Genomic DNA, 22,490 nt, shown 5'->3' on the forward strand with positions numbered 1-22,490 from the left:
AAAATCAGAAAACAACAGTCTCCAGAAAACAAGGAGTACAGACACTTAAACTTGTGCCTATTTCTAGCATTTCATTTACTTGTGCATGTGATACACAAAGAAATAAATGTGCATGTTGACTGTAGTGGAATTCATTGCTTACAGATGATTTCCCCTCCAAGGAATGTTTTTGATATGGTTACATTCTGCTCCTTGGGAGGACTTTATAATGTCTTATTTCAAAAGCAGTTGTTTACATTGCTCTTTTAAGACCCATTCCTGCCATTGTTCATAAATGCACCGAGACTACTCACCTGCACACAGCACAGTCTTATCAGATACTTAGGTAAGTAAAGGAGCAGACAAGGCAAGACAGAAACCTCACAACATGCTACTGAATGAACACAAGCCCTGCTGTGATGATGTGATGGGAGGACAGAAAGGTTATGTATACACCACTTCATATGCAGCAGCTGTCTGATATGCATTTACTACAAGACATATCTAGGTCTGTGGAAAACAGAACTAGAAGAACTTTTAACAAACAGTATGAAAAGAAAACAAGCTGTCTCTCAAATACTTGAAGGCTACACTATATTTCCTACACTTTGAAAACTAGGCACTTCTTTTGCCTGGGACTGCTTTACACAGAAGTATGGTAACGTATCTTAGCAACAGTGGCAAGGGGGAAGACTTACTGTACTGCAAAAGAATTAAAACAAAATGTATATAGCTGCTGACTGTTATAAATAAACCCCTGCCACTGTGAGGGGGTGTTCAATTATACTCCTGATTACTTTTCACATTTCCTTTTTCAAAGGGGCAGGGGCATTTCTCCAGTTTTCAGCTCACCCATGAAAAGCCCTAAGCATTTTAATTCCCCTTCAGCTTCAGCTCTGACTAGACAGGCTTTACAGTATAACCTGTCGCTATCCCAGCTACATTAGAAAAAGCCATTACTGTAGCACCCTGGAGATAACCTCTTCGCATAAGCCACGCTGCCACTCCGTCAGGTGTTCAGCTGCCACCAACCTAAGCAGCCTTTTCCAGCTCTGGCTAGAGCAGGCGAGACTAGGCAAACCAGGACTGCATTATTCCACAACGCTATTTGTCAGGCAAATAGAAAGCTTCGTGCAGCAGGGGAAGTTTGCACAATTTCGTATTTTATTAAGACACGTAGTTTCCCACAAACAGACTATCCTCCAGAGTGCAAGCATACTTTATGCCCTCTACCCAGGTCCTCAGCCAGGCCGAGCCCCCTGCAGGCTTCCCACTTCCCCAGCTTCAGTAGAACGATGCTAAGAGCACTGCACAGTGCTTTCCTCCTGCCTGTAGAGAGCTCTGTGGGCAGCAGGGACAGTGACAGAACCCACGTCCTGCTGGGGATGCAGGGGAAGGCACTGAACTGCACCAGAGATACTGAACTAATTTAAGGGACGAGCTACAAGTGAGAGCAACATCTCCAGATTTTAAGTAACAGGGAGCCAGAGTACTGAAAACATCAGCGAAAAAGTGAAAACACCATTTTTTCCTTCAGCAAGGGCAGGTGAGCTTCAATTTCTTTTGAAGAATTACCCTCTGCAAGCAGGTCTGGCAATGGCTAAGAATAACAGCTTTACCTGCATACCCTTCTATCCAATAGTTTGCTCAGCCCTCTTGAGAGTGAACACTAGTACTGTCCACCTCCTAGAGAAATTTCATTTAATACCCATGAAACACTTGGAAATCCTGTGAATGATTATTCTTTCTTAGGGAAGGGAAGTAGCAAGCCCTTGCTGTTTAGTACAGCAGGGGAAGGATCTCAGCCCACGTAGTTTGGAGCGGATTTATACACAAGGACAGATTAGGTGGTCGCCTGGGACAGCAAACTGGTCAGGGGATACTGAGAGTATGCATAACTTAGAATCATATAATGCTTCTACTTGAGCAAGATATTTTTCATCTTTATCTACTATAAAGGATGGGCAGGTAAGGGTCAGAAACAAACACTAAGTGACTCCACTTAGACTTGTTATTTTTTGAGGCTTTTCGACTATCTGCTCCATCCAGTGATCTATCTGGCGCTGTCATTACTCCAGAGGTGTAGAGACTAATTCAGTCCTAAGCATTCCCATCTTTCAAAAGGCCACACTTGAACGCCGTTATTAATTCTGTGCATGGTGAAGACATTTAAAGCCTCGCAGTCTGTGTCACAAGTGGACATCTTTCAAGCCTCACTCGTATTGGTACAGCAGATGAATTTACACATGCGCACACACACCCGCCTGCTCCTCACGCCAGATGCCACCACCGTGAAACGCTGCTGCTCTCACCCACGCCAGCATCCCCAAGTGACACCAGCCCCATCCTCCCTCCTCCTTCTCCTTCTCCATCTCCTCCTTCTCCAACTCCATCTCCTTCTGCCTCTCCCTCTACTCCTCCACCTCCCTCTCCCTCTCTCTCCTCCATCTCCCTCTGCATCTCCTTCTGCATCTCCCTCTCCACGTCCCTCTCTCCCCTTCTCCATTTCTCTCTCCTTCTCCATCTCTCTCTCCTTCTCCATCTCTCTCTCCTCCGTCTCCTTCTGCATCTCCCTCTTCCTTTCTGTCTCCCTCTCCATCTCTCTCTCCTCCTCCATCTCCCTCTCCTCCGTCTCCATCTCCCTTTCTGTCTCCCTCTCCATCACTCTCTCCCTCTCCCTCTCTCTCTCCTTATCCATCTCCTTTTCTGTCTCCCTCTCCATCACTCTCTCCCTCTCCATATCCCTCTCTCTCTCCTTATCCATCTCCCTCTCCTCTATCTCCATCTCCCTTTCTGTCTCCCTCTCCATCTCCCTCTCTCTCTCCTTCTCCATCTCCCTCTCTCTCTCCTTCTCCACCTCCCTCTCTCTCTCCATCTCCCTCTCCTCTGTCTCCATCTCCCTTTCTGTCTCCATCTCCCTTTCTGTCTCCATCTCCCTTTCTGTCTCCCTCTCCTTCTGCCTCTCTCTCTCCTCCATCTCCCTCTCCTCTGTCTCCATCTCCCTTTCTGTCTCCCTCTCCTTCTGCCTCTCTCTCTCCTCCATCTCCCTCTCCTCTGTCTCCATCTCCCTCTCCTCTGTCTCCATCTCCCTTTCTGTCTCCCTCTCCGTCTCTCTCTCCCTCTCCGTCTCCCTCTCCTCCGCCTCCCCCTCGGTCTCCCCCGCCGGTCCGGAGGCGAGCGGCGCCCGGTGCTGCTGCGGGATGGCGGTGCCCCCGCACGCCGTGAGGGGAGCGGAGCGCCGGTGGTTTCTCCGCCGTGCTCCTCCCCGTTAAGGGAGAACGCAGGACGCCGCTCGGCCGCCCGGACTCCGTCCCTTCGAGGCTTTGGGAAACTTTTCTCCCCCTGTGGCGTCGCTCCCCCTTATCAGGGCTGCGGGCCGGGCTCGGCCGAGCCGGGAAGTTTTTCCCGAGGGCACCGGGTCGGAGAAACTTCCCAGCGCGGAAGAAACGCGAGGAGGAGCGAGGGGCGAGGGAGGGGGGAGATGAAACCGGGGCGTGGAGAAGCCGCTCCCTTCTTCCTCCTCCTCCTCCTCCTCCCGCTCCAGTCTGGCAGCTAGGCGGCCGGAGCCGCTACCCTTGGGAAGCGCCGGGATGGGGGCGCCGCGGGCGGCTCCCGCTCTCCTGCTCCTCCTGGCCGGCTCCCTGGGGCTCTCCCGGGCTCTTTTCTCCCTCCCGCTCCGCGTGTCCCGCCCGGCTCTCCCCGCGGGGCCTCCCCCCGAGCCGCTGGTGCTGCGGGCGGCGAGCGGCACCCGGCAGCCCGAGCCCCTTGGCGGCGGCGGGTTGGCTCTGGCGTCCGAGCCCGGCGGCGCCATCAACTTTGTGGCCATGGTGGACAACCTGCAGGGGGACTCCGGCCGCGGCTACTACCTGGAGATACTGATCGGGACCCCTCCGCAGGCGGTAGGAGCGGGGCGGGGGGGGGGGCTCGGCAGCGGGGGAGGGAAGGGGAAAACTTCTCCTTCACCGAGCCCAAACGAAACTTTTTTTTTTCTTTTTTTTTTTTTTTTTTACCCCCCCGGTGCTCAGTGCTGGCGCCTCCCCGCCCACATCCCCGAAAGACGGGGCCGTGCCCGGAGCGGGGGAGCAGCGGCAGCAGGAGCATCCGAAGGTTCAGGCTGAACATTAGGAAAAAATTTTTCACAGAAAGGGTCATTGGGCACTGGCAGAGGCTGCCCAGGGAGGGGGTTGAGTCACCTTCCCTGGAGGTGTTTAAGGCACGGGTGGACGAGGTGCTAAGGGACATGGTTTAGTGTTGGATAGGAATGGTTGGACTCGATGATCCGGTGGGTCTCTTCCAACCTGGTTGTTCTGTGATTGTGTGAACCCCCCGCCGCCCTCCTGGGTCGGGTCGGGGTGCGGAGCTGCCTGGGAGAGGCTGCCCCGCTCTCAGGCTGTCTTCACGCCGTTTTGGATTCGAAGCGAGTTGTTCTGACTGCGTTTGTGCTTTATTTATTTATTTATGTATTTACTTATTCTTTTAAGCTGCTTTGCGTTGTGATTGGGTGTCCGTGTCCGTTTCCCCCCCTCCGCCCCCGCGCCGGGAGAAGCGTTCGAAATCTTCCTGCTTAAACTAAGTGACGGCCAGGCAAAAAAACCTGCCTCGTCTTTCGGGAATTCCTGTGTTATTCCAGCATCGCTGAAGTTTTTCGCGATGTGGTCGCTCTTTCATCTGTGTCATGAGATCCCAGGAGGCGCGGTGCCGGGCTGCTGGTGGGGATGACTAGTCAGCTGAGCGGGGATTAATTTCCTGAAAGCCCTCGAGGCATTCCCTCGGAACTTAGAGTGTTTAGGTCCTTGCTTCCCAGTGTATACAAAAAAAAAAAATCCTTTATTCTTCTGCTTTAGCTCCTCTCTGTAATAAAAAGCCAATGAATTCCAACAGGGGATGTTCTGCTGTGAGGTTTGTGGACTTCAGTGAGCTTTCTCTTTTTTTACACCTTCCATGTAAGAAGATTGGTTACATTGTCACTTTAATTGAAATTTATGACCCTAGGGTCAATACTTGCATTGAGAAAGGGTGGCATTGTTTTATGAACAATAAATGGAGATTTTTTTTAAACAAGCCAGCTAGAACCGATGTATCAAAGTGTGGCCTGATAGCCACAGAGATTGTAAAATAGTTTTTCCTCTGTGTTGTGCACTGCATATTTGACTGGTTTTGTTAGTGTGGTGTGTTCTTCATTACTCCAGGGAACATTCAGTATAGGTAGAAAAAGTGACTTATCAAGCAAATCATCTTCTTGCATGTCTAGGGAGATTCTGAAACTGGAAGAAATGGGGAAGGAAAAATGTGACAGGCTTTTGCTAATGTGACAGGAGGTCTAAGACGGAGAAATCTGCTGCCCTTAGTGCACCTGGAGGTTTCACTTACCCTTAACAGCTGGTGTTGCATATGATGTAATGGTTCAGCTAAGCTTGCCTCCGTTCTTTCTTTTTTTTCCCATCTGAAAAAAAATGATCTGAACCTGGTTGCAAAGCTTTTACTATCTTGAACTAGTTCCGAGTTCTTGCAAAGTCAATTATTTAAAAGACCACCACTGGTGTTTAGTGACATCTGAAATTTTATTCACGAGTTGGCCCACTGAGGTTGTAAGTAAGGTTATAAATGCACTTGTGCTTCCAAAATCAGATCTTGGCACGTAGTGACTCAGTAGAGTGCTGTTAAAATTTATTCCCTACTTTTGATGGAGATGAGTTTGTTATCTCATTCCCTGCCTGAAACTGGAAGACTTAAAGATCACAAATGTACATGATGTTTTTCAGCTTTGCAATGAATAGTATAAAGCTGCGAAGCTGCCAGAGGCTGGTGCTACTTGAATCCTTCACTGTGCTGATACTAAAAGCGAGTATCTTGATACTGCCAAGCAGTGGGATAATTTTAAACTCCTTGGGCACATAGTTGCTGGAGTCAGTGTTCTGTGATGGGGTAGAAAAGGAGAGATGTCTCTTATTGATCTAAATGCTCCTTGCAACCTGACTTCACCTCATTGTAGAAGTTGCAGTGTAAAGTGATGCTTGGATGTCTTCCTTTACTTTTACACCCATCTGGCATGGGACTTTCCTTCAACCAGGCATCTCCTGGGACTGCTGAGCCAACACAGAGAGTGGCACTGCCCTGACGTTTTGCCAAGAAGGAAGAAGGATACTGGCAGTGAGCTGCAGAGCTGCACAGCTTTACTTCTGTGCTGTTGGAACAGAAAGGTGGACGGCAATGCTGCTTGTCCAGACAGTGTCACAGAGAGGGAATGGGTAAATGCAAAGAAGGCAGTAGTGGACTGAGACCAAATAGTAGGTTGTGACAAGACGCACGAGATTTGATGTCACGACTATGATAGAGCTGGTGCCTGGAAGCCTTGAAAGTATATGTGTTAAGTGTTGAAAGCCACTGTGCCAGTATGGGGGAACAGGCATTTGTGAAAGACTTCAGCATTACTGAGCTTACATTTCTGCTCGGTTGCATTTTTAGAAATTTTCCTTTTTTTAATTTCTGTTCTTGGAAGGAATCTACTATGAAAGTGTTTCATTTTCAGGTCATTTAAGGCACTCTGTTTGGCTTTTTTCCAATTCTGATTTGTCATATGCCAGATAAACACAGCACATAACTGAGTTTCACAATAGCAGTTCTGAAATACTTGTTCTGACAATATGAAAATAGAGCAGTTGTGTGAAGTCAAATTTATTTTATTTTCAAGAGAGGAAACTTGAGTGCAGTCAGTCCACTTTTGCAAAGCATTTGCAACCAAGGTGTTTCTGATCATTTCCAGTTTTATAGTACAGTATCCTTCCTAATCGGATCAGATCACCCGGCTAGCTACCAGGTTGGTGTCAGCTGTCATTACACTCATTAATTCACATTCATTCACAAGCAGATTTACTTAAGAATTATGTGAAAGGTGAAAAAATCTGTTGTATTGAAGTGTGATATATTTGTCTCTTATTTCATGGGTGTATTGTTATGTATCCTACTTCAGACAGACTATGTGCACTTCACCTCTCTGTATAGGTATACTTTCTCCAGTTCCAGGTTTAAATAAGAGGCAGCAAGAACCCAATATGAATTGTGTGCATTGTTCTTATGTCTTATTTCTTTAAATAATCTGATGGAATTCCTTAGCTCTACCTTTTATTATTTTGCCTGCCACGAGATTATAAGCACTGTGAGAAATTGAATCAAAGTTAATTTGGGGGTTTTTTTTGCTATCTTCACTGCAGTTCTAGTCATAATAATTTTGTTTCTTCTGTGAGCTTTTGACCAATAGGATAGTCGAACTCTAAAAGTACCCAATGTTCTTCACAGCTTTCTTGAAACCCATCTGGACTGCATTATACATTTGCAAAGAAAGTACTGTAGCCTTGTCTTGCCTCAGTTATGCTAGTCTTAATTGTCTGAGGTCATGGTAGTCCTGCCAGTCCCATTGCATTTCTAAATTGCGTTTGTGTTGAGACCAGGTAAATATTATTTCAGTAATTTTATTGCAAAGAGAGGCTGGGCCTGTGTCTCCTGAGAGCTGAGGGTCACGTTGCTGTGGTTTGGTTAATGGGTATTGAAACTGCAGTAGAATCTGGCTTGTGCTGTGAATGCCACAGGTCCTTTTTGAAATTTCAGTGTTAATTTTTCATTCTATGCGTGAAGAGGTTTTGTCTATTGTTTTTCCTCTAATGGCCATTTGTCTGTGCATGTGGTGAGCAAAAACCTGTCCTGTAAAATTGCCCTGAAGTTTTAAGGTCAACATGAATGTTGGCTCTAACGGCCTTCACCACAAAACACACATACCAATTTCCATGTGGTTGTTGGGAGGTTATCTTTCCTTCAATTGCTTCCATCTTTTAAAGAAAGAACTATATGTATTAAACACCTCAAGTGTGTTATGGACTTTTATAATTCATAGCTTGGTATTTTGAAGATGATACGCGCACACACATTAACGATTTTTGAACATGCAGCTGTTCTTCCTTAATTGTTGATAACCCTTATTTTTTGAGTGTTGGAAGGAATGAAGATTGTGAGGAGAGACTGAACTGCTCCTGTACTTTCATCGCTTCACTGGTCTTGCTGTATTAGGTGATAAGGACCTGATTTCTGGAGCTGTGCTTTTTCCTCCGAAGCTAAGCTTTCTTAATTTTGCTGAAAGGAGATTTGCAATCTTTCTAGGTGCAAGAAGTTTTTAAAATGTAATCCTTCCAGGTTCAAATACCAAAAGGCAGGGTCCACCTCAAGTCTCTGGCTTCTTCTCTTTCTTTCTTTTCTTTTTTTTTTTAATTTTAATAATTATGCAAGTCCTTTGTGTTTATTTTTGAGCTCTTTATTAAAGCTGGAAGAAGGAAGGGTTGAGGAGCAAAGAAGAGGTCTGTGGTGCTTTGGAGTATTTTCAGGTGGCAGCATCAAAATCTCTCCAGATTCCTCTAATGGAAGTAATATTGAAATGCAAAATATTCCTGTTATTAAATAGTGAGTTGTTGTTGTTCAGTGCATGCAAAAATACAAACGACAAGGAAAGTCAAAAGAGGCAGGACTAATATAGTGGTGTACTGTGGTGTGATGGGGTGTGATGTATTTTTGACTGCAGACAAAGCAAACAAACATACCCTGTCTTTACAAATTAGCATTCCAACACCTCCTTCCACACAAGATTAGCCCTCGCAAAAGGGACTGCATGGAGGTAGTGGAGTCTGTGCTATAAAAATAACCCAAAATACAAGTATTCATTACAGTGCAGTTGCTCAGAGTGGAGTATAGCATAGCACAGTTAGTGTTTTGTAACAAGGCTTTGTCTTGATGTGTTTCTATTTTGGCTGTGATGGCCTGCAGTGTCTGTACACACAGTGACACCGCAGGAAGCACATTGTGGTAGTTCCCACGATGTGCTTCTCTCCAAGGTTCAGATGGATTAGAGCCCCCCCAACTGCTCCTTTAAAAGTGCTTTCTCTCCTTCAGAAACATGGTGGAAGCCTTATTAACCAGGGTCAGCAATTGGAGCAATCATGCATTCAGGTCCTGATGGGCTGGGGCCAAAGACCTGTTGTGAGAAACAGGAGTGGTGGCAATAGGTGTCAAGTTGACACTTTTTACCACTCCTTGCATTTCATTCCCTACCAAGGTAAAAGCATCAGTTAAATTTGGAAAGAGTAAAGTGTGAGCAAATAATTATTTTGCCTATTATTAAGGAGTAAATTAGTTCAGTTTTGAAGTAGAAATGAGATGAAAACAAACCGGTGGACAAAAGAAAGCTCATGTGGAACTACTGTATGTTTGGAATTATCAAGTAGTCTCCTTTTTTCTTTTTTTTTTTTTTTCCCTCCTTCGACTAGAGGGCAGTGAGCTCTAGGGACAGTGTTTGGCAAGACAAGTTTAAAAACTACTACACTCTGCAGGGGTCTTTATTTTTAAGAATGGAACTTATGATTTCGAGTCTATGAGGATGCATTAGTTATTACAGTGCCCCGACATTTTATTATCTTTGAAAAATTCTCACTTATTTGTAGGTGAAGCAAGTCTGACCTGAAATGTTATCTGGTTGTTGTCACGTATAGCTACATTTGTAAATGAAAGTGGATACAATGGCATCTCCTTGCACATGTTCATCTCCCTTTTGAATCGGACATTACCCCTCTCCTTTTTGTTACTGGCTATAAAAATACCAATTTAATCATAATTTGTGTGAATAAGTAAAGGAACTTTTTGCTCCTAATTCTGCCCAGATTATGGCTCGAGATCAGATCTTCAAAGTAAAGGAGGCAGCACTCAGGTTTCCTCAGAAAAAGGAAGTGTTTTTTCCTGCCATTGATGGGACTGTTGTATATCTTGCTGCTTGGTTTTGCTGTTTAGGTCTGTGATCATGAAGCAAACACAACAGATATTCTGCAGATACCAGACTGCTGTTAAAATCAGAAGTTTTACATTTTAATTTGTATCTGTCATTTCAGTTTCCTTCAAAGCACTTGAAATATCCCAGGACTGAAATAGATTTTATTTCCAATTTTTTGCACATGAACTCCCTTAGTTTTAAAATAACAAGCTAGCTGACTATCTGTCTCTTCTCTGTATGTGCCTACATCGCAGCCATCTGTGATTGGATTGCAGTGTTAAAGAGCTGAGCTAGTAGAAACCAGCTAACTCAGGTTGGGAACAGTCTTGTTGTGACAATGGGGACCTCCACACAAGGGGTTTATTGTGCTTTTCCAAGTGGCTCTGCAACAGGCAGTGAGTTCTGTTACTGCTGGCAGGACCCAGGGTGGCTTGAGCACATCTGTGTGAATTGTGCATTTTGGTTGTGCTACAGCAGTGGCTGCATGCTCTGCGCAGCAAAGGCTGCAGCAGCCCAGGGCTGCCAGAGAGCCTGGCCAAGGAGCTTGGTAAGCTTCTCCTGGGATGAAAGTTTGGCTGCTGAACCTGCTGCTACCCACGCGCCCAGCCCTTTCAGCAAGCTGCTTCTTGGCGTGGCCATCCGACGGGCTTTCAGTTGCGTATGTCGCATAGCAAAGTCAACTCTCATGCCTTCAGAAAGGCATGGACTAGAATCGTTGTTTGCTCCCTCTTTTGCCAAAGGCTGATAATACTGTTTTCCCCCCTCTCTCTCCTCCAGCAGAGTTGTTCCCTCATTCTTCCTTTTGCTGGTCTCTCCTCCTTCTGCTCTTGTTGTCTTCTTATTTCTAAGAGTATTTTATGGGGAAGACAGTGGGGGCCAGAAGTTCTAGACCTTGATTTTGGTTTTATAAGAGTCCTCCTTGAATAGATAAAACCTGAGGGATACAGCAGAGAGAGGATTTGAGGAAAATAAGCTAAATAGGAAGAATCTTTTTTGAGTGAAAATTGCAATTCATTGGATACAATTAATGTGTCATAATTAAAAAATTCCTTTGAAGGGAATCTGCTAAGACAGTAATTGCGCTCTACAATCTTTTGTTCCCTCACCACTGCTTACTAATAATTTGAAATAGTGAAAAATAAATTACTTGTAGATTGTCCTCTTTGCTCAGCTTGTGAGTACTAAAATTAGTTGTTTTTATTTAGCTTTATGGTTGGTCTATTTTTGTATCTACTTACTAGCAAAAACTGCTGTTAAGCTAGACTGCACGTGTTTAGGGGAAATGCTTGTCTCTAAGTCATTGCTAGTAGTTTTATTTTAGAAGAGGAAAGGTATTAACACCGCAATAAAACTTTGTAAGGTGCTCCTCCTGAAAGACACAAATGAATCCATTCCTAGGGGTCTAAAACTGCCTGATGGCACTACTTTTTCCAATTAGATTTTTTTAAAAGAAGAAAAAACGCCAGAATTCAAGAACTGAAAGTGACAGCTCCATATGAGGGAGGGAGTGTAAGACTTGTTGCATTAGAGGTCAGCACCTGCCATTCGGCACGAAAAAAGTAATCGACTTCTTTTGGCAGCTATCTCCCAGATAATTCCTTGATATTTGTTTGTGAGTCTGCCTGCAAGACTGGTCCATAGATGAGTGCCTTGGAGCCTGCTGCAGTGCTGAGCTTGTGCTCAGTTTTCTCACCCACCCAGGCTCACTCTGTTTCTTACTTTGCTGCCATAGGAAGCTTCATACCAGAGAAGACCAGCCATTTGGGGCTTGCTTCTACAGAAACCTTAGCTTACCTGCTAAGCCATCATATAGTTGGGTCCTGCACATCCCCCTTTGAAAATTTTACTGTGGTGTTAGGGAAGAAAAAAATACATCAGGTCAGCAGAAGGTAAATTTTGAAGATTGCCTTTGGCAGCAGTAGTTTTGGCATAGAAAGTAACATACTAGGGTGTCTATTTCAGCTGCAGGCTTCAGATCTATTTTCAAAATTGCAACTTTGCAAAATCTTGAGGGAGTTTTTTTCTCATTTTTTCTACGTAATTGAATACTTTACTTAAGAAATTCCATTGGGATACCTGTTGATACAAAAGTCTTGACTGTCAGTGTTTGTGTTGTAACGAAATAAACAGATGCAGTATCTTTCCGACACAGAACATGCTATGCCAATTTAGAAGTTCTTCAGGGCAATATTACCATGCTGCTTATGCGTGACATAGGAAGACCTATGCTTTCATTCACTGTGCTGTCTAATATATGTCTTCTGTGGGTAAGAGTGAAATGTGAGGCATGTCAGAAAATGATTCATCAGTCCTACTGATGCTTTTCTGCAACTAAAGAGATTTTTATTTAATACATTCGTTTTTCTTCTTGGTGACTCTCAGGTTGCAAATAAGGCAGAGAAGTGCAAAGGTGGTCACACTTTCAAAGAGTCTGAGAAGTGCTGTAGCAAGATAACATCTGATGCAGTCACAGTGCTTCAGTTTATCTGTCACAGAATAATCTTCTTGTTACTTCACGGATGCAAAGTCCTTCAGGGAATGACACAAACATTTTGTGTGATCCAAAGTGCCAGATTTTTGCATTTGGACTGCTGAGATAAATAATGTATGGGAAGTAAAAAAAAAAAGTTCAGAAAATTTCTCAGCAGCTGTAGTCATGAATGCTGGCATGTGTAGTATGTTCCAGCTAAAGTTAACTTTCATTTGCATTCTGCTGAGCCTTCAGGTTAACCTTTTCTTGGCAAATGACAAAATACTAGTAATAATATCTGCACAGTTTTGTTCAGATTTTGGAACTTTCTCCAGCCAGGTGCGTGTGACGTTTGCTGTTGCTGATGAATAGGATGCTGTAGGACCTGAGGTACCATCATCACATTATGGGTTGTAACCCCTGGCTAAAGTAGAAGATAACTTACTCCTGCATACAGGTTGGTGTTTGGAGGAATGGATAGTGGGAAGCTGTTTTCTCTGTGATGTTGCAATGCATAGTAGCAGAGTTCATCAACTTGAGAGCATGAAAAAAGCCTTTTAACTTCCTGCCCTACAAACTCCACATGGTATCTGGAAATGAAGCTGTGTTCCTGCATGCATCTGTGTTCTCCTGTGCAATAAAGATTTTTATAGTGGAACTTGGGTAACAATTGTAATGATGTATGAGCCACAGGCAAAGCTAGTTCATTTCCCAGAGCTGCTGCCTCTACAGTATTAGCCAGGGTAAAGAGTAAAGTGTGCATGTTTGAGGAAGAGAAATAGATGAGTCCGGTAGCAGGGGAAGGAACACAGCTGTTTAAAAAAAAAAAAAAAAATCATATCTTATTTTACTTGAGAATTAAATCTGCCTTTTAAATTGCCCTGCCAAATTTTCAAGTTAAAATGTGAGAATAAATATGAATTTTTATAAAAAGGTAGTTCTTATTAAAATAAATAAATAAATCAAGCACAGTATTGTGACATTGCTTAACAGCTACAGCTTTTTTTTTTTTTGCTTTCCACCCGCATCAAATAGTCCTTCCTGATGTTATGGAGTAGAAAGCTGCCTTCTGTGTGTGCCTTTGAACTCTGCTGTATAATGCCAAGAAATTCCTATGATGATATCAATCAAATTCTGCTCTTTGGTAATATCCTAAATAAGTTGGGTGGAATGGGGAACAAAAGCCTTCTGTCTGTTGTGTTCCCTTTATTAATTACCAGGGAAATAAAACCACTGGAATTGCATCACCTTGTTTGTGCTCAGAGACCTGGGGCTTTCTGCGCGTATGTTCCTGTGGTCACTTAAGACAGCACGGACGAGCGGGCAGCTGCCTGACCCTATGCCTTTCCCCAGAGCTTTTCTGGCTGGGAGTACAATTAGAATAACCAAATTCCAGTCTTTGTGCTTGACATAGCTGGACTTAATTTTTTTTTTTTCCTGATCTCTTTCCCCACCTCTGCTTGCCTGCAGCAGTGGATCATATCCCTGTGCCATCCACAGCCCAGTAGCTGTGCAAAAGCATGGGACTGTGGCTGTTCCTGGGCAGAAAGAGAGGAGTGGAGGTGGGAGCTGCTTTGGCAGGTGGGGAACAGGTAGTTCGAGGCAGTTAAAGGATGTGTGAATGCTGGGACCAGTCTTTTCAGCTCTCCAGGCTGAAACATCCCAGTCTGGCAACAGGAAATACTGCAGCAGCTCTCACGTATTAAACAAAATCTGGCAGGGCTACAAGTCCAGTCCTGAAAAACAAGTTATGGCGTTTTCATAGCAGAAGTCATACCTTGAAGTACAGGGAGTTCATAGCTGGTTTTCCAAGGTGTGTGCTAATTTACCTCTCCAGGTCCAACAATCTTGCCTAATCCACAAATCCCAGTGCATGAACATGGGATTGTCGGTAGTTTCCTGGCCTACTTGAGGAAGGAGCTGTGTTCATAGCCATGAGCTTGACTTAAGTAACAAGGTGGGGGCTTTCATGTTTTGGGAAGGTTGGTTGTTTCACCATTGCAGTGTACGGGTAGTGAAAACCCAAGAGAAGTGATGCTCACGCACTTGGATTTTTGTTACAGTGCTGTAGGGGAATGACTGGAAAATACCTTATAAGCATTCAGTGTCCTTGAAGAAAAGCACTGGGGGAAAAAAAAAAAAGTGGAAAAAAAAAAGCAAGCCCTTCCTGAAAGTAGATGTAATTGCAGCTAGAAGGACATTATAATGAGCGGCCCCACTGTGTGGGTACAGCATTGCTGCTGGGAGCAGCCTATGGTGAGGAGAACAGAGAGACCTGATGTGTCAGGAGTGTCTTGCCTTCACCTCTCCTTCTTGCAGCTCTCCAGGCTTTGAAAAACCTTTGCTAACAAACACACCGTCTCCAAAACTAACATCTTGACAGAGGAAGGTTAAAAAAAACTGAAAAGAATCTTGTTGCTACAAGATCAAGTTGATGGGGAGGGAGGAGAGGGAAGAGATCAGACCTGGCATGCAGCCTTCTCGTAACTGAGTTTTCTTCCTGCTGTCCTGCAAACTCCTTTTTCTTCCTACCTGTCTCCAAAATGCAGCTTTTTTTTTAAAGTTAAGTGCTGCCTTCAAAGGCTTATTAAATGTTGTGGGAGGAGCTTCAGCATTTGGTTTCACATCTCCGGTGCAATTTGAAATCCAGGGTCTTATTTCAATTTGAGGTTGAAGTTCAGATCTTTGGTGTAATGGAGACCTGCTACCGAATGGCAAGGGAACTGTGGTGTCTTTGACAAAAGGGAGATTATCAAAAAAAGTAACAGCACTCATGAGGCTAGGGGTACCTCCTAGCCTACACTCAAGAACATTAAGAATGGGCTTCATAAGCTGTATTGAAGTTTGAAACGCAGCACTTGATTAATTCTGTTATTTCTAAACAGGACAGTAAACATGGGCAGTGACTCATGGTATAGAAGCTTGTACAGCGTGAGGAAGATTTAAGGATTAGTCAGTTCAAGCCTTCTTGAGTTTATTTAGTATAGCTTGGCTCTGGCAAATATGTAAGACTGTTTCAGTCTTACAGATACTGCAGGAGGGTTGTTGCTCTAGTTTCAAACCAATTTTATTTAATACAGTGTTCGACTTCTGAAGTTAGGTAGAGAAGAAGAATTAAAAACGCTTTTTTTTTTCTTTTCAGACAGCAGTTTCTCAGAGTCTAATGAACAATAGAGGTAAAGAACAGGGTGACCTGACAAAATAAATTGGAAGCTAATTTTGGAGAGCAAAAGACTCGGAAAATTGAAATTCTGTACTGTATACAACTTGTAACTGTACTTATTCGCTGGTTATAATACTCTAATGTACGCTTAATGTTTCCATATCCTTTAAAAATAAAAAACAAAGCAAAAAGCCCTCCTTAGATATAGTATTCTGAAAGCTAGTGTGTTAGCATGATGAGTCTCCTTCTCCTCTTTTTTCTTTTCCTAAAAAAAAAAAAAACCCTCTAAAATTGTTTGACATAAGACTATGGTTTTTTAGAAGTATCATGCCCTAAGTAGTGCTGGTAAACAGAACAGATGTAGCAGATATTTAACCTAAGTCACTTGAGGTGTATAATTTGTTGTTTTTCAGTGAGGTGGTTGTCTTTATTTACAGAGAAAGTTTATCTTCAGGTCAACTGAAATAATTTGACAGTGGTTTTCTTCAGGAGTGAAGCAAGACAGGCTGTGGTTAAGCACAAGGGTATGAGTGCACAGAGGCTTGCTAAGGGACCTGTCTGGAGACACCAAAACACTTTTTTGCTGGCCAGTGGTGTCTGTGCTCCTGTGTTGTGAAACACAGTCCTCCAGCCCTTCGCATACTTCTGCTGCCCCTCTTTTTATTATGGAGCTATAAGCTTGCTCTCTCCTCAGGTCCTCCTACAGCGCCCATAGCTCTGTGGGCTAGTAACTATCTGCTGTGGCTGGCCATTGCTCCAAAGAGTTCAAAATCCTGCTGAGCAGTGCCTGGCAGGTCTGCTTTGTGGTGGCTATGCTGGGTGGCTTCAAAATGAGAAGGAGGTTTAGGTTGAGAAGGTGACTGTGAAATCAGTTATGGCATTCACGAGCATATCGCCAAGAATCAGGCTGGTGGTCGAGACGAACTCCAGACATTTCTTCAGTTTCATTTTAGCTGCTGAATTATTGAATTAATAGCTGTCTCTTCAGCACCTTTGACCATAGTGTTCTCCGGGGAGGGAGGGGTGAGCTCTGGATGAGATGCTTAGTAATTTAGATGTGGCACAGAGCTTAGACATAGCCTGTCTCTAAACCAAGTCTGCGCCAGCACGGGGATTCCTCATGAGTCTTGCAGTTAGGCGTGAGAGTTGGTCCCAGAGGCATTTGGCTTATGGTCTCCCTGTCTTCTAAGTACTGTACTGTAATTAGCAGAAAATTCATTAGTTTAATTCCTGTACATCTCCTAACAGATGGAAACATGCTTTCGGATTTGACAAGAGCTCGGGGTGTACTTAGGTGCAAATACCTGATGTCTCCTGTATTCGTTCTTGAATGTCAGTGTGTGTTTTTTCTTCCATTTATCTAGGCACTCATAAATGTTTCCATTCAAAAACTTGTTTAGTATAAATATAAAAAATACATAGATTTTCTTCACTCAATTTTGTGAGCACTTGGATGTCTTACTGCTCTTACTAAGAACAGTCTACTTGATGTTAACGTGTGTTGCCTGCTACACTGGGAAAGGTTGATGAAGATACCAGTCAGCTCACACGTGACCCCTTTTTTCTGAAAAGTGCAGCTCCCGTAGGGGTCTCTGTGGCAACCACGTCTGTTAAAAGAATAACAGTTTTTGTCAGTGTTCTCAAATGAATTCATGCATTTCAATGGTTATTTACAAGTGAGATTTTTCTAGGCTTCTGGATTATTGCTGTTACTGAACTTTCTCTAATTAGTCCAGATTTTCCTTAAAACCCAAGGCCTAGAGCAGGGCATGACTTCAGCTGTAGCTGGTTTATGTGAACTAGAGGTTTTCTTTGCATACCTAGTTTTTTGTCAGCTGTAGAATGTGGTATGGGAGAGGGACTTGTATCTAAAAAAATAAAAATAGAAAAGGAGGGATGAGGTTAATCTTTTCTGAAAAGGCAATGAGACAAAATTGCTACGATTCTCACAGCTCTAAGATAAGCAAGTAATAGCTCATGTTCAACAGCAAAGCATGTTCATATAGCATGAATAGGATGAATGTGTTGTATGATAAATCTAGACACAGCAAATAAATTTCAGCCTGAAAAGTAAGATACCACATGAGACAGCATGTGCAGAAAGAATGCTAATGTTTAGGGAACCGAAAGCATTGGCAGAAAGGAGAGCGCAGAAATGAAAAATAGATATCTTGTTTTGTTACCAGGATTGATTGGTTGACTATTTTTTTGTCTTTAAAACATAATAGCCTTCCCTTATTGTCAAAATGATAATATATATAAAGCACTTCCTGTAATATTTCTCTTCAAAATGACTATTCATCAGTCCTAGAGTCAGACACTCATATTTCAACTCAGAATTTAGTTTAGCAAGTTTATACTTCAGAGCAATCAGTCATTTTAGCATTTGTGATTTTAATACAAATCTCAACTACAGAAGCATGCAGTGCTCTTAAGTATGGATAGATTGGCTAATCCAGATAGCGCTTTGTAATTTTCTGGCAAAGAAAGAGATTATTGCTTTTCTGAGAGAAAAAAAAAAAAACAACAAAACAGTATAATATTCCTCCCAGTATAGCAGTGCAGATCACAAAAAGAGGAAGGACAAAAGACTCTTGGTCTTGTGCAGGGCCCAGTGCAAGTGTGAGAGTGTCCAGGAATAGGTGGCTGAAGGAGACAGTGAATGTAAAAGTAGTATATGGGTAGATACGGGGTCAAATTCCAGGTCCTGACACAAGCTGGGGATGTAGTGAGGGGAATGACGGCAAACACCAAACATCCTCTGGTGGGCTTGATCTGCTGCTGCTGCACTGAACAGCCTCTATTTGCCACTTGTTATCCTGCCTACTCCACCACCTACAAACACACCACAGTTTCTGTGACAAATTTCTGCCGTTGTGAAAACAGGAATTATCTCTGGTGATTATTTGACCTCCTGGTCGGGCTAAGTTTTCATGCTGTAATAAAGCACTTTCTTTTGTAGCCCCAAACGTTACAGCAGACTCCACCTGCTAAACAAATGACATTAGAATATCATTAATCTCCGTTCCATTTGTCTTTGTTATAATGCCTCTCTTATCTTGGCTGCATGGTTAAATCCTTCTTACAACTCTAGGAAGATTTTTTTTTTTTGAGTTAGCAGCAAATAGATTGTTTTCTCTGATGGGGTGAACTCCCTCTGGTCACCCCAGGAAATACTTCTCCAAGACTCAGTAGTAACATATGAGTCTGCCCCCTTTGTCCTCCTCCTCAAAGGTGAAGTATAATACTGTTGAAGCTGTGGAGAGTCTTTTCAGTCTGGGTGGAGTGTTTGTTTGTCATTGCCAGGGGCTGTGCAGCTGTCAGCCAAGAAGCTGACTTGTTTTCTGGACTACTCTGCTTGGCACTGGTAAAGCCACACCTGGAGTGCTGTGTCCAGCTCTGAACTCCATAGTGTAAGAGAGATGTGGATATACGGGAAAGAGGCCAGCGAAGGGCCATGATGACATTTAAGGGACTGGAGCATCTCTAACAAGGGGAAACACTGAGGGACCTGGGACTGCTCAGCCTGGAGAATAGAAGGCTCAGGAGGGATCCCATACACAAATATCTGAAGGGAGAGTGTGAAGAAGAAAGAGCCAGGCTCTTTTCAGAGGTGTCCAGTGACAAGACCAGAGGCAGTGGGTGCAAACTGAAACACAGGAGGTTCCCTCTAAATATGAAGAAACACCTTTTTTTTTTACTGTAAGGATGATGAAGCACTAGCACGTGTTGTCCATGGAAGTTGTGGAGCTACTCAAAAGCTGTCTGGGCACGGTCCTTGGCAGCTGACTCTTGGTGGCTCTGCTTGAGCAGAGGATTGGCAAATGACCTCCAGAGGTCCTTCCCAACCTCAACCTTTCTGTGGAGAGCTTCAGAGCAATGAGGACTGGGCCACTCCAGTCCAGGGTCCACCAATGAGCAATGAAAAATGGGGGAGTCTAGCCCCTGCCCCAGTGTTCAGGGACAGTGTGCTGGTCTGTTGTAGAGACCAACAATCTTATCCTTTTTTTTGGTTTCAGTCTTACCTGTTCAGTAAAATATGTATTATTCTGCAAGCAGAATTGTGTAGTCATGGAGGCTTTTTCAGTTTATGTCTTAACTTTGCAGGCCTCTACATCTAGAACTTCTTCCAAAGATTCCCCTAACTCATCTTTTAATTAGGTTTTATTTCTGTATCTTAAGAGGAACAGAAAACCAACTTTTTTTTTTTTTCTGAATCTTAAGGGGAACAGAAAACCAACATTTTTTTTTTCTGTATCATAAGGGGAACAGAAAACCAACTTTTCTACATTTGTTTATTAGAAAGTAGGCTGTAAGTGGTAATTCCAAGTAACACAGAGAAAAAAAGTGTACAGTATCTCTGTGCCTAAAAAGCAGCTGTATCTTGTAACATTACTAACTTGTAGAAACAAATTGCTTAAATAACCTTACTGACAATCTGTGCCAGTAATAAAACGTAGTAACTGTGGGCAAACAGTAGATAGTTGCTAGTGTGTTTTCTTTTGCACATGATGGTTGCAAGCAATTCTTGCCAGATGGGCTGATAATGTAATTAGGAATCGTTGTGTTAAATGAGGCAGCATTTAAATTGGCAACTAATTTTCTTATCTATTAACCAGCTTGAAAAAGAAGAGTTGTTACCTAAATGATTTCTAGCTGTTAATCCCTAACAAGAAATGTAGCACTTTTTTGTACTTTTTTTTAAGCATGTCTGGCAAATTATTTTCTGTGAAGTTTATTATGTGAGGGACAGAATAAGAGAGAGTTAAGAGATGTAGCAAGTTCAGGGGTTGTTAGATGGGGTGGACTTCTACTAAGCCAATACATCATGATGTGTGCTAACGGCTCATGAGCCAGTAATGGGATGCTTCCTATTTATAGTCCCTATATGTGGACAAAAAAACATTTTTACTTTGTGATAGTTCACTGTGTGGCTTACTCCTTCAAGCAGAGTAGGATTATAAACCCTATTTTAAGTATGTGAGTGGGAGAAATCATGAAAGCACAGCAGGACAAGACTTTGAACAGCATATGAATGGTACTAGTGTGGAATGATGGTGTCTTTATTGGGGACAGGAGAGAAGAGAAAGAAAGGGACACCCATGGATCAAGTTAAAATTCCAGAGAATGCATGATTCCTTGTAGTTTTCATCATGAACTCTTACAGAGCCAGCTTCTCTGGTCTGCTGGCTTGTGCAGTGGAAACTGTCAATTGCCTGTCTTTAAGATTTTGACTGAACCCTGCAGTAAATGTAGGGTTGAATGAGATTGCTTATTATGTTTAAGGCTCTGTCTGTGCAAATCTTCCCCTTTTCCCCAGTCCCTATACTTCAGCTGAAGCAGGGGCTAAGAGCCAGATGCATATCTGCATTCTGGTTTCTTCTGTCTAGTGGTGAAAGTTTATTGCTTGACCTAAAAGATTCAGACCTGTTAACTTGAAAAAAAATACAGTGGATTTTTCCACAGGCCAGTTTTGTAATGGGGATGAACATTATCACTAGCTTAATGTGGTTTACCCAAGGAATCTCATCAAAAGCAGCAGCACCGCGGGGTTGCATGCAAGCCGTAGGATTCCACAGGTGGAAAAGGCTGTGTGCGCTAAACCATGCAGAGACCTGCTTCAGAGAAATGCAATATTCATTTGTAGCTGGTGGGATTTGTTTTGTGTATTTTCCTGAAAGTTACCAAAAACTGTGGCCTCAACCTAAAACAGGAAAGAGAAACTTACACGAAGTCTCATTAGAGTCTAGATCACAGTAGAGGCAAGGTTTGTCCCTTCTAGAGGATGCTAGCAACCTCTATGGAAGGAAAGTTGAATGACTGCTACATTTTATCCCTATTTCTTCAAAATATGAACAAAGCCACTTTCAGAATGCATGGTGGGGTAACTGCAAATTGCTGTTCACCAGGCAGTTAAATGAGGCGTAGATAAGGCTTGGCATTGATGACGTTTTATTGAAGCCACTTGCTATAACATAAAGGGCAGGTGCCTCAACCACAGACAGATGAAGCTTTGCTCTGTGAAAAAACCACGACAGATCAATAGGCAATTTTTTTTTTTTTTATGTCAGACTACAACAATGTTCAGCAATTGAAAGCTTAAAAATATTAAAGACACAGTGATGAGTTAAATTATTGAAGCAGGATAGCATACAGTAAGTGCTATTTGATGTTGGTGCTAAGTCGAGCACTGGAAAGTTTGAGGGATCCTTGAAGTATTGACAATGTGTTTGACTTCCAGTTGAAAAAAATCATTATAACTGGTTTTTTTTTCACTGTCTCTGCACCTTCAGAGTAGAAAATATATAGAATGCATGGCTTAAGGGGGCTTCTTCTTTCAGTGTTCCTGACTTTCAGTAAACAGTTTTGGATTTCTTTCTTTTTAAAAGCACAACTTAATGGCATATAGATAGGGTGTCAAATTTCTTGTGTAAGTTTTTCATGGCAGAGGTGGATGTTACTATCTTGCTTACTCTATAGCTAGGGAACTTTATGAACTTCTTATTAATATTCATGCTATTTCCATATAGGAAATGCATAGATAAAAATAATTTCCAAGTATGGTACTAGGTGCAAAGTTTACATCCCACAGCTGTGGGAAAGGTGACCTTCAGGGAAATAAAAAAACTGGCTTTTGCATTTGCTCTCTGCTTGCTGCTCCATAGGTCTGTAATTGAACTTGGAAGACACGATTTAAAAAAACCCAAGGCTTTTCTTCTATGCCCCTGCAAGTGGTCAGAAAGTAGTCTTTCACTGTTTTTAAGGCTAGGCATGTGATCTGTCAGCAGTCTTTGGGCAGTTTTTCCTTCATAGCCTCGTTCAGCTGTGTCTCTCCGACCTTGGCTTTCACAAAATCTGACTTCACCTGACGCTTTCTGACAACACAGGATGATCACTAAATAATAAGCTCTCAGTGACACGAAGTGATTCACTAGAGGCGGCTGTAATAAACCCAAGGAGCCTGCTCCACCGGCCCGTGAAAGCTCTGATTCACCATCTCTGGGGCTTCACAAGGAGGCATCTGGAGAAGATGCTACCAGTGCTGTTGACTCTGGGCATCAGGATCTTCTGTC

At 43.2% G+C, this 22,490-nt stretch overlaps 1 protein-coding gene across 1 annotated transcript in view; it reads left to right on the forward strand.

The window, feature by feature from the left end:
* Positions 1-3,521: 3,521 nt before the first annotated feature.
* The window catches only part of BACE2 (beta-secretase 2), a 48,907-nt gene continuing 29,938 nt past the window's right edge, over positions 3,522-22,490 (forward strand). The window contains exon 1 of the mRNA XM_069872227.1: positions 3,522-3,878. Coding sequence (XP_069728328.1) covers positions 3,570-3,878 — 309 coding nt within the window. The 5' untranslated portion in view covers positions 3,522-3,569. The remainder of the gene's footprint in view (positions 3,879-22,490) is intronic.

This window comes from Phaenicophaeus curvirostris, chromosome 1 (assembly GCF_032191515.1).
Source record: "Phaenicophaeus curvirostris isolate KB17595 chromosome 1, BPBGC_Pcur_1.0, whole genome shotgun sequence".
Taxonomy (NCBI): domain Eukaryota; kingdom Metazoa; phylum Chordata; class Aves; order Cuculiformes; family Cuculidae; genus Phaenicophaeus; species Phaenicophaeus curvirostris.